This window comes from Erpetoichthys calabaricus, chromosome 9 (genome assembly GCF_900747795.2).
Source record: "Erpetoichthys calabaricus chromosome 9, fErpCal1.3, whole genome shotgun sequence".
NCBI classification, from domain to species: Eukaryota; Metazoa; Chordata; class Cladistia; order Polypteriformes; family Polypteridae; genus Erpetoichthys; species Erpetoichthys calabaricus.
The window spans coordinates 88,343,222-88,361,529 of NC_041402.2; the positions used below are offsets into that span (position 1 = coordinate 88,343,222).

The window sequence follows — 18,308 nt, forward strand, 5'->3', positions numbered from 1 at the left end:
ATACATACTGTCTCTCTATTATAAAAAGAATCTTGAAAGGAGACAAGATGTGATTGTCTCAGAGACACTTTCACGGCCCACGAGACGAGTCTTCGTGCCAAGCGATGTAACCACACCCTGGGCTGGAAGCCCCGCAAGACAACAGCTTATGCAAAGAGATTTGGAAAAAGTCCTGTGTGGTTATGTCAGATACATTTCTTGTAGAGAGAAAGAAACGATGTTCACTTATGGGCAGTTATACATTGCATTGTTACGATGTAGTTCCAAACACGAAATCAAAATTCAATGCAATATTGATGAAAAGGTAAAAGCAAAAAGAGATCAAACATATGGACATAGGTGATATGACAGAAGTGCGCCTCGCAAAATGCAGATCACGCGGCACGGCAGCAGCAGCAAGCCAGCAGCTGATCAAGCAAAGAGGAGGTAAAAAAACAACTATGTTTTTCCCATTGTATCACCGTTTAAGAGGGGGTGTCAGATGTGCGACCTAGTCTCCTTGGGGGTTCTTCACAACGCGAGCGGCAGAGACGTGAAGTGGTTGGTGCGCAGCACAGGTGGGGGGGGGGGGGGGGGGGAAGCCCCCTAGTATTGCTATATAGTCAAAAAACTAAACATGTCTTCTTCATTTGTATAGTACCAGAAAGAGAAACAGTCTGCAGACCCAAATGAGATCCCAAATAGGTCTGACCCTGTGAATATAAAATTTTCCACTGGCATACAGAAATACTTGGGAATGCTTGACTTTCACAGGTTTCTCCTGACCTCACAGGTGGTCCCAGGGTTTTCTCCAGAAGTTATCCTTGAATGAGATTTAAAGTTCACTGTGAAACAAAAATCCAGAGGGAGGATTCTGGAGTAAATGCCTGTGAAATGGATGAAAGAATTGAGGAGATATGTTTACTTCTGTACACATTCCAGTTTGACCAAAATATCACATAACTACTTAAACTTTACTCTCTGTATACGGAGATAATTTGGATAACTTTTTGTTTTTTTTTTAAGTACCTCTACGTATACATTTCTGCCAGTAAATTATGTTGTAACCTAACACAATTTAATGTAAAGCAGATCACTCAATCATGAATTGTCTGCCTACAGGCAGGACCTTCTCATGGGATGCTGCCACTTTCCCTATTTTGTGCCTTCGTTTTCACACTATGGTACATTACATTCTCTTTAAGATTATCCAGTAGTATAATTCCTCTTCTTCCAAGTGACATTTTCCCCTCTAAGCTCCCTTTAAAATCTCCTAGCAGCCCATCTTTCTTCACTACATTTCCCAACTGCCTTCTGTCTTATGGAGATTGTTCTAATCAAAGTCCTTTCTTTGCTTGTTCTTCTCAGTGCCTCATTACTCACTCCTTCTCTCCAGCTTATTCCCTCCATTCTTCTAAAAAACCACATATCACATACTTGTAAACATTTAATACTAGTTGTGTTACTCGGTTTCGCCTGGGCAATTTCCTAAGACAATAGGCCTTAGTTACAGTGCTGAGGGATAATCAGATGTATCAGAAGGATTACATAAGTAACTTAGTACTTTATTTTTTAACACAGAAGCTAATATTATTAGTTTGCTGGAGTTTGTTACTTTTGAATATGCTGCATATGATTTTCCAGGAGTGAAATATTCCTGCTGTAGATAAATTCTGTCTTTTCCAAGTGTCTTGGCTTTTGATGTTGGTCATTGCAAAACACAATTTAGAGGAAACTGTGTTATTTTGAATTCAAACAGGTAATTTGTGGGAATAATGGATTATTTGAGTATAAATATAATTTCTCCCTGCAGCAGGTCCTGTAACAATGTAAGATCTTCAGTAATATTTGAATGTAACACTTTGATCTGTAATCTTGTACTAGTACAAAGATTTAGAGGTTTCAGAGCAAAAGCAGTATGCACTGAATTTTGGTTTGCTTTACCTTATTACATACAGCACTGACAGTATAAGTCCCATGGAATGAACTTTATGTTTTAAGCACTGTACAGAAAAGAACAGGTGAAAATAAATAATATTGTGAACTATGTACTACGTCCACCATAGTTAGTCTGTGGGGAACAGAATGAAACAGTTTGTAAATTAAATGGTTTGTGAATGAAACAGTAACATGCTTCTTGTGCATATAGGATTTGACAAAATTTCAGTTTTGATCGGCGCTTTTTCCTATACTCACTGTTTATGATTTCAAAATGGCCAAGATGGGAACACATGTACAGGAAGTGTGGTATCCAACCTGAACCCATCAGGGGATGTTTCATAAAGCTTGTTGAACTGTCAATCACTTGTTAAATTAATTGCTGGAATATGTGACCTTATTTTGATATCGCATCCATCAATCATTTCATTAACATATCTTTGTGTAACTACTTAATGCTCAATGGTTTGGCCACTAATAATCCTCATCTTTGCTATTGCATTTATTGTTCTTATAACCCCTCTGAATCCAAGTTGGTCTCTGCTGATGTATTTTTTCCTCTTCCTTCTCCACTCTGTTATTACCTTCAAGTAATTTTGAAGCATGATATAAAGTTATAAAATGTGCAGCGATCCTCAAACTTGACTACATTATATTTCTTTCTCAGTTTATTATAAGACTTTCCAAAAAGTCATCTGACCATACCCTCTTTTTATAATATATTCTTTCAAGGCTTAACCAGTTAACTTTCTCCTTCCATTTCCAGCTGAAATTCCATCCACTCCTCCTTCCTTTCCTTTAAACACTGGCCAGTAACTTAAATGCTGTGAGATGTACTGGAAACACATTTCCATATATTCCATCTTATGTTTTGACAAGGGGCAAAATGAGGGTGGGTGAGACACTTTAGAAACTGGAGAAGCTTAAATGACTACATTATGGCAGAAATGCAACTGGTGTAATCATTAAAATACATCATGGGTAAATTAATGAAAGCAATTATTAAGGGAAACTTTGAGCATCACATTGTGAAAAGGTATATTAGCAAATGGTAGGCATGGGTTTAAATGAAAAAAACTGTGTTTTACTAATATGCCAAAAATCTAGCAGTAATAAGTAAAACCTTGTGTTGAGGGAGGTAATATATTATTTACCTTTATTTTCAGAAGGCTTTTGGTAAGGTACCACATGAGATCCAAGTATAGATTGGTATAAAATTAGCTTAAAGACTAGGAACAATGGGTTATAATGAGGGGAACTTTTCAGCATTAGGTGATGTTAAAAGTGGAGGCACTTAGGGATCAGTGCTGTAGTGAGTTCTCTTTCAAATCTACTGTATATACATTACTTGCATCATCATGAGAGTTACAGTAATGTTCATTGCCAGATACATACTGTAGCAGTTTAAAAACAAACCAGGCTGGCTAGGTTCACTCTGCATTACTTTAGAGTTTAAGATTTCCAAAACAACTGTTACAATTTAATCAATCTGGAATATGCATACTGAAGAAAACATCTCTCTTAATTTAAAAGGGGCAACATCAATCCACCTATTCATTTTTTAATTCACTTATTATCTTCAGTCAAATGTGTTCAGCCAGTGCACTATCCTTGGCTCAGGGAATAACTCATCCTATACAGACTATGAGCATCATAAAGTAAAAGAACAAACATAAATAATCAAATGCAGCTGACAACAAAACTCTATGCACTGACTTTTGTGATATTGCAAAATATTCACGCCTGACTTAAATCTTAAGAAAATCATGATCATTATAAAAATTAATTTGGGTATAGGTATTCCAAGCATAATTTTACTGATGCCAATACTTAACTACATGATATGTATGTATACAGTGTACATATTATCCTTTAAAATGAGGATACTTCTCCCAAATTAGTAAATGAATAAAAGCTTAATATAGCACACAACACCTTAAATATTCAATTTAAAATATTTAATTTCCCTTTACTTAAACAAATATTCAGCATTTACTCAATTTTAGAAGGAAAATGATGACAATTTCTTCTAAGAAAATGCATGTTTTAAGTTACTTAATGTTGCATAAGAAAAAGTGTGTTCCCATTTTAAATATGTCATTATGTGCATTGGTAAACCCCAAGTGAATTATCAGGCATATTTTTTAAAAAAACAATACATAGTCCCTGATGCAGTATTTTTCTTTATTAGCTATTTTCTGCAATTATTGTCTCTGGGTTTTCTGAAAGTTAAGTGTTTTTGGATTGCCTCTCTGAGTTTTGGCAAAATCTACCCAGATACTGCTACCATTGATAATAAGCCCCCTGAGGGCATCCACAGTGTTCTGGGCTAATGCCTTGTTCTTGTAATCAAGAAAAGCTCTGCCCTGAGCTCCCTGCCAGTTCAGACGCAGAGGTGTGGCTTTATGTTCTTTCAAAAACACCTTAAATTCACTGACTCTTAGACTAGGAGAGATGTTGCCAACATACACAGTTGTGATTTCATCTGCTATTGCAGCTTGTGACTGCAAGTCATTATTATTTTTACAGCCTTCTGCCAAACTCTGAGGTAGATGCTTTTGACTTCCAGCTGCTTTATCCTGTTTTACAGTAGCATTAGGTAATTCATTCTTTAATGTGACATCTTTTCCAGCCTGTTTCTCCATATGGCGAAGTTTTCTCAGAACAGGAATTTTGTCTAACATGTGTGCATCAAACTGTAAAAGTAGAATGAAGAAAAAAACAAATTCAAACAATTAGTAATGAGAACATAAGAGAACTGAATATTAAGAACATAAACAAAGGAATCATTGAGTGTGATGACTAAGCTCCTAAGACAAAAAAATTCCTAGCTACCAGTACATAAAACCTGCTATTGTAAGAAAGTTCCTCTCACTAATTCAGAATAATAATAATAAAAAAATATCCCCACAAATGTTTTACTCATGAATAAAAGAATGTCACTCAAGCTTCTAAATTACCATGAATAAGAGACCAGGGTATATTTGTAGTGCATATAAATAGGGTGTTGAATTGCTACCTTTTCTTTACACACTAATGATAACAAAAGTCTGAGATTTAGTACCACTAGTAAACCAATCTGCATGTTTAAAGAAATTCAGCATAAGTGCAGAGCTCACTTTAACATCTCATTCTTTTTCTTGTTTTCATTGCATACATTTTAATTAATATATTCTATTAAGCTATCTACTTCACTCTAAGAGACAAAAAGGGTGGAGAAATTTTTCAAGTTCTGTGTTTATACGTCCATTTTGAAACAGACCTTTTTGTCATTCAAGGCTAGACTGCAGAAACAAGCAACAGGCTACCAAAACTCCAGCACTGGTGTGTCATGTGACAATCTGTCAGAGATAGTCACAAGAATTAGAAAAAATAAACCCAAAAAAACTAAGGTTAATCTTGTGTAAGGCATAATTTGACTACAGGCTTTAATAGCGACTTTAGTTTGAAATGCACAGTACCTGTATGGTCTCCGGCTGAAGGCACTTATGTTACACCACTCACCAAAACTGACATATTTCCTTTCAACTTTGTGGGAAAAAAAGCTAAGGACCATGTTCATCTTAAAAGACACTTTGCTATAACACATCTGTTGTGAAGAAACAAACACTCAATGTGAAAAATAAAAGATCTTGGATGAATACTGTTGGGATTGTCAAGCAGTCACCTGACAGGGAAAAAAAGCTAACTATACATAAATATAATGAACAAGTACAATAGATAGCTAGATCATGTGCAACCTGTAACTGTTAATATACAAAATAAAAAGTATTATGGGTCTTCGTGGTCCTTAAGACTCTGCTTATTTCAACTTCAACTTAATGAAAAATAAAACAATGATCTGCAATTTCAATAATAGTAACACAGCAACCCAACAAAACTCACAATTCACTTTACTCTGCATAACCACAGCAATCTCTCACCTGTCATGATACATCATCATGTCTATTAAGACAAATTGTGATTTTTAAAAAGGAAAAGAATAGAGTAGGGGATTGAGAATATGTTAGCAGATTGCTGCAGTTGAATACGAGTTATTTGCTGTCCCTTTGACCTTTATAGGCAATTCTTCTGCAATAACTAAGTTATATTTAAATCCAAAAATTCAAAATATTTATTGTCTTATATTTTATTAGATGATGCTTCTGGCACATGCTCCGTTCAAACCAATTCCAGATATTGTTAATTAGGTTCAGTCGGTTTCAAAGACTCACTGGAAAAGTAAATATACCAGTAAAAAATACACAATGATATTATCAAAAATGCTAAGAAATAATTTCTTAGGTGAATCAGCTTCAAGGTTGAAAGAATGAAATGCAGCTGCAAGGTTATCCCCCACAATCCTGAACTGAATCAGCCATTTGGAAAATTGATGAATACATACTTATATTCAATATACTGTTAAATAATACATGTATCATACATATATGGAATGACCTTCTACAAAATCTGAGCTGCATAATTAAATAACTTTCTTTCTGTAAGCATATGAAGTGAGCCCTCAAGTTAACTTAAATATTTCCCCAGTTATAATGTGACTTTCCTTATTTTAGGTATGTCTTAAGAATACAAAATAAACTCTTGATGTCAAATTGCTAAACATACATATGTGCACATAATGGTAAATATTACTTGAAAGAAATTAATACAAGCAAGTAAAACCCCAATTCCAATGAAGCTGGGATGTTGTGTAAAACGTAATTATAAAAACAGAATGCAATGATTTGCAAATCCTTTTTAACCTATATTCAATTGAATACACTATGAAGACAAGATATTGAATGTTCAAACTGATAAACTTTATTGTTGTTTTGCAAATCTTCACTCATTTTGAATTTGATGCCTGCAACACGTTCCAAAAAAGCTGGGACAGGGGCAGCAAAAGACTGGGAAAGTTGAGGAATGTTCAAAAAACACCTGTTTTGAACATTCCACAGATGTACAGGTTAATTGGAAACAGGTGTTTGTCATGATTGGGTATAAAAGGAGCATCCCCAAAAGGCTCAATCGTTCACAAGCAAGGATGGGGCGAGGTTCACCACTTTGTGAACAACTGCGTGGGCAAATAGTCCAGCAGTTTAAGAACAACGTTTCTCAACATACAATTGCAAGGAATCTAGGGATTTCATCATCTACTGTCCATAATATCATCAAAAGATTCAGAGAATCTGGAGAAATCTCTGCACGTAAGCGGCAAGGCCGAATACCAACACTGGATGCCCGTGACCTTCAATCCCTCAGGCGGCACTGCATTAAGAACCGGCATCATTCTTTAAAGGATATTACCACACGGGCTCAGGAATACTTCAGAAAAGCATTGTCAGTTAACACAGTTCGTCGCTACATCTACAAGTGCAAGTTAAAACTCTACCATGCAAAGTGAAAGCATATATCAACAACACCCAGAAACGCCGCAGGCTTCTCTGGGCCCAAGCTCATCTGAGATGGACTGACGCAAAGTGGAAAAGTGTGCTGTGGTCTGACGAGTCCACATTTCAAATTGTTTTTGGAAATCATGGACATCGTGTCCTCCGGGCCAAAGAGGAAAAGGAGCATCCGGATTGTTATCAGCGCAAAGTTCAAAAGCCAGCATCTGTGATGGTATGGGGATGTGTTAGTGCCCATGGCATGGGTAACTTGCACATCTGTGAAGGCACCATTAATGCTGAAAGGTACATACAGGTTTTGGAGCAACATATGCTGCCATCCAAGCAACGTCTTTTTCAGAGACGTCCCTGCTTATTTCAGCAGGACAATGCAAAGCCACATTCTGCATGTGTTACAATAGCGTGGCTTCGTAGTAAAAGAGTGCGGGTACTAGACTGGCCTGCCTGCAGTCCAGACCTGTCTCCCATTGAAAATGTGTGGCGCATTATGAAGCGCAAAATACGACAACAGAGACCCCAGACTGTTGAGCAACTGAAGTTGTACATCAAGCAAGAATGGGAAAGAATTCTATCTACACAGCTTCAACAATTAGTGTCCTCAGTTCCCAAACGCTTATTGAGTGTTGTTAAAAGGAAAGGGGATATAACACAGTGGTAAACATGCCCCTGTCCCAGCTTTTTTGGAACGTGTTGCAAAAATAAAAAAATGAGGAAGATTTGCAAAACAACAATAAAGTTTATCAGTTTGAACATTCGATATCTTGTCTTTGTGGCGTATTCAATTGAATATAGGTTGAAAAGGATTTGCAAATCATTGTATTCTGTTTTTATTTATGTTTTACACAACGTCCCAACTTCATTGGAATTGGGGTTGTAATTACCAAATAATCGTTTCCTTTATTAGCATTTTATAATTAAAGGTTAATATCCAAAACACTAAAGAATAAAATATTGCAGTCTTTTCTTAATACTATAACTGATCTCATGAATTAAAAAATACATATATTGAATACTGTCCAGGGCCATTAAAATACAGAAGTAGAATGGACAATAACCAATAATGACTGCTGGATTTTGACTGACCATTAAAAGTTATCCTACTAAATTTTCTTAAACAATATAAAAAAACACATTTAATAATATACCAAAACATAAAAAATGATCTCTTACCTTGAACCAAAAAATACCTTGAGGCTTAGGATGCGTACATTCAGTTTTAATTACTTTAGTAGGAGTAAGAATATAATCCACTGTTAAATCATGATTATCAATCAGTTCGTCTGGTATATCAACAACCTACAAAATGAGTAGCAACTACAATCAGTTCCTTTAATCACTACTTGTAATTTCTTGAAGATTAACATTATTTACTATATATTACAACAAGTTCTTTAAAATACACAAGAGAAATACTTGTTGTATAAAACATATTTGGACTGCTTCAAATACTACCAATATACTATTTTAAAATTTAAATTACACCAAATTATATATTTTGAATACAAGTGGAAATCATACAAAGTAATTTGTGGTTAATAGATTTCAGTGCTTATTATTTGAGGAATCAATGAGGGAAAAATGTTCAACCCTTAAAAAACGTTTTTAATCCAGCTCCTAAATATTTTACAAAATGTTTACAGTATGATGGGTTATTTTATTTCTCTCTTTCTTATAATAATGCCAGTGTTACTCATTCATTACCTAAAACACTATAAACTTCTACAGGATAACTCACAGACAGCCTACAGCAATTATGTTGTACACAAGAGCATATTTATAAAACAGTTTAGATAAAAAATGTACAAGCAAATTACATAATATTATTAAAAACATTAAATCTTGAAATAAAGTATTTTTAATCATGAAATTTGCAACTCAATTTTCATAGTGCAGAATTTACCTGGCAGTCATGTACTACAGTTACAACAACTGTAGAATCATTCACAGCTCCCATGGCAGCTATCATAGCATATTCCATGTCTGCAAATCCCTCTCCTTTTCCAAGTCTCCACCCTGGCAGAAAACCAAAACAGAAAGAAAAATCAGAAAGTAAAAATTACAGCAATAAATTAATAACAAAGTTTCTGCGATTGCTGTCAGTTAAAATCATGCATAACAATGTTATTACTGCTTATAGCCTGTAGAGGGTGGCTCACAACCCCAAACACCAATCAAAAAGACCAAAATGACAAAACAAATACTTTTAATAACAAAATCTCAATACGTGATACAGGAGAATAACAAAGTACAACCAAAACAGTAAAAATAAACTCCTCTGCTACCCCCTTTTAATTATTTGGATCTCCTTCATCTCCATATTTCCCCTGCTTACCTTTAATTATTTGAATCTCCTTCCTACCTCTGTCCAGTTGAGCTCATGTCACTAGCTGCATCCAAACTCTAAGCTCTCTGAGCAGATGATGCAAGGCCCTTTAATACTGTGCCCCGACCACCTTCTAGGTACTCTACTGTAAGCACTTCCAGGTCTCAGCTGACATCTTTTTCTGGTGTTTAATAGGTAGAATTCTCTATAGCAATGCCAGAGATTGCTGATGTACTGGAGAGGGCCAAAATGATTGTCCTTCCAAGTACGCCTATGAGGCCACCACACATCATCCCCTAGCATTCGGAGGAACTTCAGACCCTGTAATAGGGTGCATATAATGACCTCCTGTTGCTTGAAAGATCCCTTGCTGTGAGGGTAGTATTCCCTGATGGTCAACTAGGGTACCACTAACTTCACAAGTCACATAAATTTATCCTCTGTAATAAAACCCCTGTGTGCGTCCAGTGTCCGTGTGTGTGTCTTCTGGTGAAGTGCGCATGCGCGGGGCACAGTGTGACGCTTCAAAGGCCGCCTGATGCGTCACACAAGACAGAGAGGACGGGACCTATAAAATATCGCGTGGCCGATCCTATCGGCTTTCGATAAAATGAGGTAAGACCTAAAACACGAAAAATCCAATCGGGTACTGAGACGCGGAGACAAGCTTCCCCATTGTTGTGCAAGTGTTCACTCTGAGGATGTCAGATTTGCGATTAAGAAGCTTGGCCCGGTAAAGTGTAAAGTGTCAGTCGTTTTCCTAAATATACGAATTTTCATGATATTACAATACAATGACTTTTAAAAGTAGATATATTTTCGCGCACATTACATCAGTTGCTGGGGAGAATCTGCTGATTGCCCACTGTTGTGACAGAAAATTAAACGCATATTACGGACAGCAAAGCCAGTATTACTGTCAGAGAAAATTACAGGCATTTTACGGAAAAAAATTAATGAGGTAAACGGTCCCTTGCCATTTAATATCAACTGTTCCTACTAATGTTTATGGACTACTGTTCTAGCGCCCGTTATTGTAACGGGCTTAATGTCTAGTATTAATATAATTACACAACTCTTACAAATTTAAAACGGCACTCCGTTACAGTATATTATACAGAAAAAGTCAGCTTTTCAAAGAATTCAGTTTATGCTTATATGCTTATGCCAATAAATCCACTTTACCCTTTTCAGATACTGCTACAGATCCCACAACTACTAAATCTACTTTAACCTTGGCATCCAGACCAACAGGAACACTGTAGTCCTTCACACCCTAATTGCCAGGAAAAAAAAAGAAATATAAGTTAAAATTTAAAAATTCAACAAGGACAGACTACAAGGTGATAACACAGCTATTTCTGCACATGCTGAGCGAGTTACAGACATATCCTAAGAACATTTGTTTCAGACTGACTCTTCAAGGGTCATAGCAACTTGTTTCCCTGAAATTCATAAGCAAACATCATTGCTTTCAGGAAATGATATTGAGGATGTCTTATCAGTCTTTAATTTACACATAATGCACACTTTATGGAAATGTTCTTCAATAAATTGCATTATCTGAAATACTTTAAAATGTTTACTTAAAAATAAAAAAATCACCTAATAAGTAACTTATCACTATGGCTTTTACCCATCTGCAGAACTGATGGCCTTTTAGGCTTTCACCTTAGATGTTGAGCAAATTCTTAGGACATCCTTGGTTGCACCTGTTGGTGGTACAATCCTATTGAATAACCCAGTCCTCAAGCGTGGGGTTGGGACTAAGAGGGTTTTTCCTGCCTGAAATCATGAATAAAAACATGAGTTATGAAAACAAATATGAATCAAAGGATTTCAATTGGCATCAATTGGATAGTGATTCCTTGGGAATTAGTGTGGTGTAAGACAAAGACTTTTTAATGCAAATTACTGACTTCTATAACTGTAGATAAGTTATCTTTGTGATATCCATTTTTAAATAGAAATTCAATTTGATGCTGTCATAATAAATGCCTATTTTCTTCCAATATAAATGTATATCAACTGCTAATAAAGGAGTTGCATTTTATATTAAAATATCAGGCAGGTGAGGATCTGCATACAGACATATGCAATGTTCCCATAACAAAGAAAGTAATGTCTATAATGTTAATGTGTACTGATCAGTTTTGTTAACCGGCCTGTATTTTCAACAATGACACAGGTCTCCAAATCCCCCCAAACACTCTTTTTCCAATTTCTGCAGGCAAACAGCTTTACATTTCATCTGTATTAAGAAGTCAGTTTCAATGCTGCTTCAATTAAAATGTGAAAATAAAAAGTATGAGCTTATTTTACAGCATACAATTCTGTAGGTCAAAAATTAATTCCAATGCATCCTCAAAATATGAATCAACTTGACCAGTTATTGAAAATTGTATTAGATTTAGTTTGCAATACCTCACTCAGAAATAACTGGTATTTATTATTTCCACCACTGCAGAACAAACATAGGCAGAATACACTAACATTTGACAGAGTAAGAATGTAAGGATTGTTATCCTTGTACATATTTAATTATTGTTTTAATTTCAAAAAGGTCAGAGCTGTCAATTACATTTTTTAAACGAATACATGAGAACATCAAGATATCAATTTGAACCAAGTATATTAAAGCAGTTTTAACAACATTAATACAAAACAGAAACAAAAATTAAAAAAACACAAAATACAAAAAAATGTAAAGTGTAAAAAAAATACAAAAATACTTACATATTAATAAAATACATAATATACTGAATTTGTAATACTACCAGTGTAAAATAAAAAAAAACCAAAAAGGAATACTGTCTCCATACAGTATATAATCATTTTGATTTTAGTATATGCCATAAAGTGACATTTTGCTTATACTAATGCTATATTTTTGATGAAAGCTAATTGCATTATCAGGTCAGGTCAGGGTGGGAAGCATGCACTGGTATAACACATTGCCACACCGACTACATGACAAAACAGCTCAGGATCCTGGTTGGCAACCCCCGAGGCAGAGACACTGTCCAGTCCCACCCTCCGGAAATAACCCTTTATGTGGGTGTCGACTTTGGCCAAGTCCAGATACTTGGGTCCTCAACAATGAGGATCCTGCAAGCTGGATCACCCTCAGGGAATTGTGCCGCATGGCCGTAATGCCATAACTGACGCACCCTCACAATGCAGATAATGTGCCTCATTCGGGACTCCATGAGAAACTGCTTATTCGACACAAAGTCAAGCCAGTGGTACTCAAGGATTTTCCAGAGAGACACAGTACCAAAGGAGTCCAGTCTTCGACTCAGGTCACTGGATAGTGTCCATGTCTCGCAACCATATAGCAAAACAGGAAGCACCAGGACTCTAAAGACTTGGATCTTCATCCTTTTGCATAGATATCCAAAGGCCCCTTTCCAGTGACCTCATGACCCCATCATGCTCTCCCAGTCCGTCTACTTGCTTCATAGGATGAGTCACCAGAGACATGAATGTCACTGCCGAGGTAAGTAAATCTCTCGACAAGGTCGACACTCTCTCCACAGACAGACAGACACACTGCTGATGGCTGTGCCCAAGAGGTCATTAAAGGCCTGGATCTTGGTTTTAATCCTGGACACTCAAAAGCCCAGACACTCAGACTTCTCGCTCAGTCTCTCAAGAGCCCCGATCAGGGCCTCCATTGACTCAGCGAAGATAACAGCATCGTCAAAGTCAGGATCAGTGAATCTTTCTTCACCAACACATGCCCCACAGCCGCAGGATCCCATGACTTTGCCCAACACCAAGTCCATACAAGCATTGCATCAGAGTGGGAGCAAGAACACACCCCTGACAAACCCCAGAATCAACTGGGAAAAAGACAGAGGTTCTACCTCCACTCTGCAGAGCATTCACAGTACCAGTGTACAAGCCGGTCATGATACCAAGTATGAAAGTGAGTAAATCAGATTAAAAAGAAGACCGTCCATACAAAGAAGAAAGTGCTTTTACAATTTATATGTATATTGATTATTTAAAATATGTGCCAAGCGACTAGGGTTGAACATGCTTCACAATGCTTCGGTTATCACCACAAAAGTTAACATAATCATAAAATATTCTTACACCTCTAATACAACACAAAGATGGTACACTGATGCAGTCATTAAGGCAGCTGTCTCACAAAGTGTGAATACTGGGTTCAAATTCTAAATACAGTCTTTGGTCATGAGGAGTCTGCACATTCTCTCCATGACCGAGTGGTTTCCTTACATATTTTCAAAGACATTCAGGTTGGGATAACTGGAGATTCCAAACTGGTCCTGTGTGAGTGTGTATGATGTACTGATACCATGGCCAGGGATATTTTGTAAAATGCTCCCAGTATTAACAGAATAGACTAAGGCTACCCTCAATCCAGAAACACATTAAGTGGCTTTTAAAATGTTATGTTCTATATCATAGATTTTTCTGGTTGATATTAGCAAGCATGTTGCTAACAGAAAGGGCATAAACACAAAAAAGACACTGTGGTAAATAAGAGCTCTCCAAAAAAAAAAAAAAAAAAAATGAGTAGCGTTTCCTTTAAACAGTTTCGTTTTGAAAATAAGAAAATAAAATAATGCACAATGTTCTCATTGTTGAAGCTACAGTTATTGAAAGGCATTCAATTCAAGAGAGTCTGGGCAGTGTAGGATCTGAAGTGAATTTGCAAAAGTAAACAAACTAACAACAATATGCATAATATGGATCTTGTGCTACCACTTCACTCTGACCTAAATCTATAATTGTTTAAGTTAAATATTTTATTTTGAGCCTCTGTTTACTATATAACTAATTACATTTTTAACTTCTAAATATTATCTACTAACTGCATACTTAATACTGCTGTTCTAATATTAGACTGGACCGTTCCTTTCACACTCTTTAATTTTCTGCATTAAATTTAGGATGTGGTTGAAGGTGGAACTCTTCTTCTTCTCAAAATTTCATTTGAGCACCACATTTATCTGAAGTTTTATAAATTTCTGTTTTTGAGTTCCTTTACTATAAGAAGCCTTCTCCATAAAACCACACTTTCCTAAGGGATATGCGACTGTGAAGTCAATAAACTTATAGCAGTGGAAAACAATTACCACTGGCACTGCTGTTGTAACATAATGTTTTGGATGAGGTATGGTTATTTATGTGAACACACATTTTAATCACAATCAAAACAAAATATTCTTGAAGTGTCACTATTTGAAGAAAACTGTCAGTTAAAGTACTTAGATAACCTCTGTTTATTCTTTTCATAAGCTGTATTAATTTTTAAACTAAATAGCTATGTTATATTAGCACTGAACACTGAAACACCAGAGAATTTCATGTTTCAGATCTCAGCTTTTGAATACAATTAACAGATGTAATACAAAAATGAAGAAATACATTTACATGTACCCTATGCACAAAACTCTAACACTCTAAAGCTAAATAACTATACAGTGGTATTATTTAAGAGTGATTATTTGTAATTAATAGATATGATTATTTTTCTAATACTTGCCTGAAATACAAAATATCAATTTTTAGAAACACCAATATCAAAAGGGCATAATCAATTACCTGTAATGAAGCTAATCGAACACCTTCTAGAGGTTTATCAGGATCCACTTTCACTTCCCTGGATTTTCTGAATACATCAAGTCCTTTAACACTATCACAGGCTAGGTAAGACCCCTGTAGTTAAAAACAGAAATAAAAAAGGGAACAGTAGGACTTACTTCCAACACAAGATATCGGACATGCTGTTGGGGCTTGTCCGGATTTACTTTAACAATCTTGCTACATTTGAATTCCTTTAAACATGACAGACTTGATCCAGCATGTGATGCTCCCTGTTTGTATAGAATGGAAAAAGCACTATATCAGGGCAACATTTATTCAGTAGGAAATACACTGCAAATAAGTTATTTAGATAAAAAATTTGTACAATTTTATTTTATAAGCAAAAGGGCATATGTCTATATACAGGAGGATACTTTATACAAATCCAGGCTATTAAAAAAATAGTTTTTAATTGTGACACTAATTGAACTTTTCACAGAATTACCATCAAACTTTGGAATTAACTTTGAAAATTCATCAAGTTTATATATGTTTAATTTATTTCCGTAGATAGAAAGGCCATCCCAGAATTAAGCTGCAATAAAGTATTTGTTCTGTAGGCTATTTAATCTTTTCTTTTTCGTTGGTGCAATGGTGTACGCAACTCGAGCAAGAGTTAAGCTCCTCAGTGATACCAATTTTAGCATGCTTGGTTGAAAAGTAACACTTTTCTCTAAATTAATGTCCACTTTTGAAAGTTTCACAAAAATTAATTTCTCCATAACAGTCCAAATCAATCACACATTCAAAGTCAAGGCTATTTATTGGTGGATTCTGAATATAAACGAAGGGGAAGTCTGCGACCCTGCTGTAAGCGTTTTAATGATCACCAGGTTTAATGATGCTAGTTTTAATCTTTTAGTTTATCATTAGATACAAATCTAGCTACTTAAAATATTGTATATAGTGATATAAATATTGCCTAGTGAGTATTTATATTTCTGATTATAGCTATTATAATAATATAGCTGTCTATCAAAAGAGCAATAGAATCACTTCACATCTTAAAAAATGACAAATTACCTTGAAATTTGGTATTCGGTGATGCACTGGTCGAGGAAAGTCCGCTAAATTATTGTCTTCGATATAATCCCAGATTTTCTGTCTAATGTCCCACTTGGTGACACCTAAAAGATGCAAGTGCTTGTAAAACAGTAATAACAAAGTTCCATATTCTTGAAAGGTTTAGAGATTTGGAGGTAATTTCCGACGTTCCATACTAAAGCAACGTTAAAATAATAAAATACTAGAAAAGTAAACATTATGGTGGATCAGGTACAATATTGCCACCATGGTACTTAACTTTATTGCCTAACAAAGAGCACAATAATAATAATAGTAATATTAATATCACACCTGGGTTTATTTTGATTAAATGACTCATTTTGAAAAGACTCAAAAGCACGCAGTGGTGTAAATACAAAATTATCTTTGCTGAGGCCTACTTTTGAATAAACATTTTTTAGTCGTTTGAAAATGATATTTTAACCTGTTCAAGAATATAATCTGAACTCTCTGAGCTGTATTCCTATCTAAAGTATGGACATTCCCCCGAGTAAAACTTCTTCTTGCGAAATACTGTACACGGCAATCTGCTAAACACAGAAAGCCGTCATGCGCAGACCTGGAAGGACGGCATGTCGCAAAGGACAAACTTCATCTCAGTTTGCGCGGTTCTAGGCAGATCCGCTAAGGGACAAGTTACGGGCATAACTCGCTATTGTAAAATCAAGCGCCACGTGTTAGTTCATATTTTTAAATACTATGACAGAATTAACGATATTTTAAAAGTCAAAATTGAGTCACTTTTCCATTGACTTCAAAGGAGTTTTCAATCAGAGATGTCCTCATTTTGTCATGTCACACATTTCTGTGAAAGGAATATTTGAAGATCCATTGATGCAGGCATAGAGAGACAGCATAACTTGACATTTTGCTTGTAATGTAATGCTATATTTTTAAAGAAAGCTGGTTGCAGTATGAAAGTGAGTAACTCAAATTAAAAAGAAGAACTTTCATGCAAATAATTAAGTCCTTTTAACAATTTTGTATATATGGATTATTTAAAGTATGTGCCAAACGACTACGGGCAAACTTCCCACTATGCCCTATGTCCTTCTGTTTATTTGTACTTTATGTTCTCTAGTTTGTGTTCAACACAACTACAACATGTTCTTGCCAAATAGCAGTACTGACTCCAATATGCAGGCTACAGAAACACGGTAAAGCGGCAAAACATATGACATAGCTTTTTCACAGTCCAAGTTGTTGATGCCATTAGCATAAGTAATAGATTATTATAATGTTGAAAAGGACAATGTAGGATGGCATGGTATATTTATGTATCAGGAAGAATGTTTTTTTGTGTTTTTTAAAGACCATCAGACACTATTCACTAATAAGAAAAGACGTACTGTAGTTGCTTGTAATGCTTGAAAGTACAAAAATTCATAAAATACATTTATGATCCCAAATGTGCCAATGTCAATAGTGGGTGGGTATATCTGGGTGGTCCAGATATAATTATGCAATTTTCATTATGCTATAACTTAAGTTTATTACATAGAGAATTTACAGAACCTGCCCTGCACATAGAGATTTCACTTAAAATTCTTTTTGTTGCCAATAGATGGTTGTCAGCTGAACAGTTGTATAATTAGATCTGGACCACCCTGTATAGGTCACAGACTTATTTTATGTATTTAATAAGATGAAATCAGTATGTTAGATTTTCATAAATCCAAAAATGAACTGTGGTACTAAGGTAGATTAACCAGACGTTCTGATTTTTCCACATCTCATCCCATTTATGTCTTGCATCCAGTAATTTAACAAAATGTCCCATTTCCAGGTGTGAACAGGACCACCCTCCTGAACTTTAATTTCATGTGCTTTTTTACATGGTGCACGATACTCCATGGTGGATTTCATTTGCATTTTTACAATGCACAGGATGTTCCATGAGGGAACCCCCTGAGGGACTCCCCCAACCTCCTCCCCAGTCCTTACATGAGAACCCTGAATACAATGAGGACTGATTGATGTCATTTATGTTAGGT

General features: G+C 35.6%; 1 protein-coding gene across 3 annotated transcripts; it reads right to left on the reverse strand.

The window, feature by feature from the left end:
- Positions 1-3,865: 3,865 nt before the first annotated feature.
- On the reverse strand, positions 3,866-16,844 carry mthfsd (methenyltetrahydrofolate synthetase domain containing). 3 transcript variants are annotated; one of them, XM_051932121.1, is made up of 9 exons: positions 16,606-16,844; positions 16,273-16,376; positions 15,366-15,479; positions 15,208-15,321; positions 11,299-11,412; positions 10,813-10,903; positions 9,205-9,317; positions 8,475-8,600; positions 3,866-4,613 (listed from the first exon to the last, which is right to left on the reverse strand). In XM_051932121.1, exons 1-9 carry the CDS (start codon positions 16,631-16,633, stop codon positions 4,122-4,124), a joined length of 1,296 nt encoding a protein of 431 aa, XP_051788081.1. In that variant the 5' UTR covers positions 16,634-16,844; the 3' UTR covers positions 3,866-4,121. The 3 variants fall into 3 exon arrangements, with proteins under 3 accessions (XP_051788081.1, XP_028665677.1, XP_028665676.1); XM_028809844.2 differs by lacking the exon at positions 15,208-15,321; XM_028809843.2 differs by lacking the exon at positions 15,366-15,479 and having other exon boundaries at positions 16,606-16,843.
- Between the last annotated feature and the right edge of the window lie 1,464 nt (positions 16,845-18,308).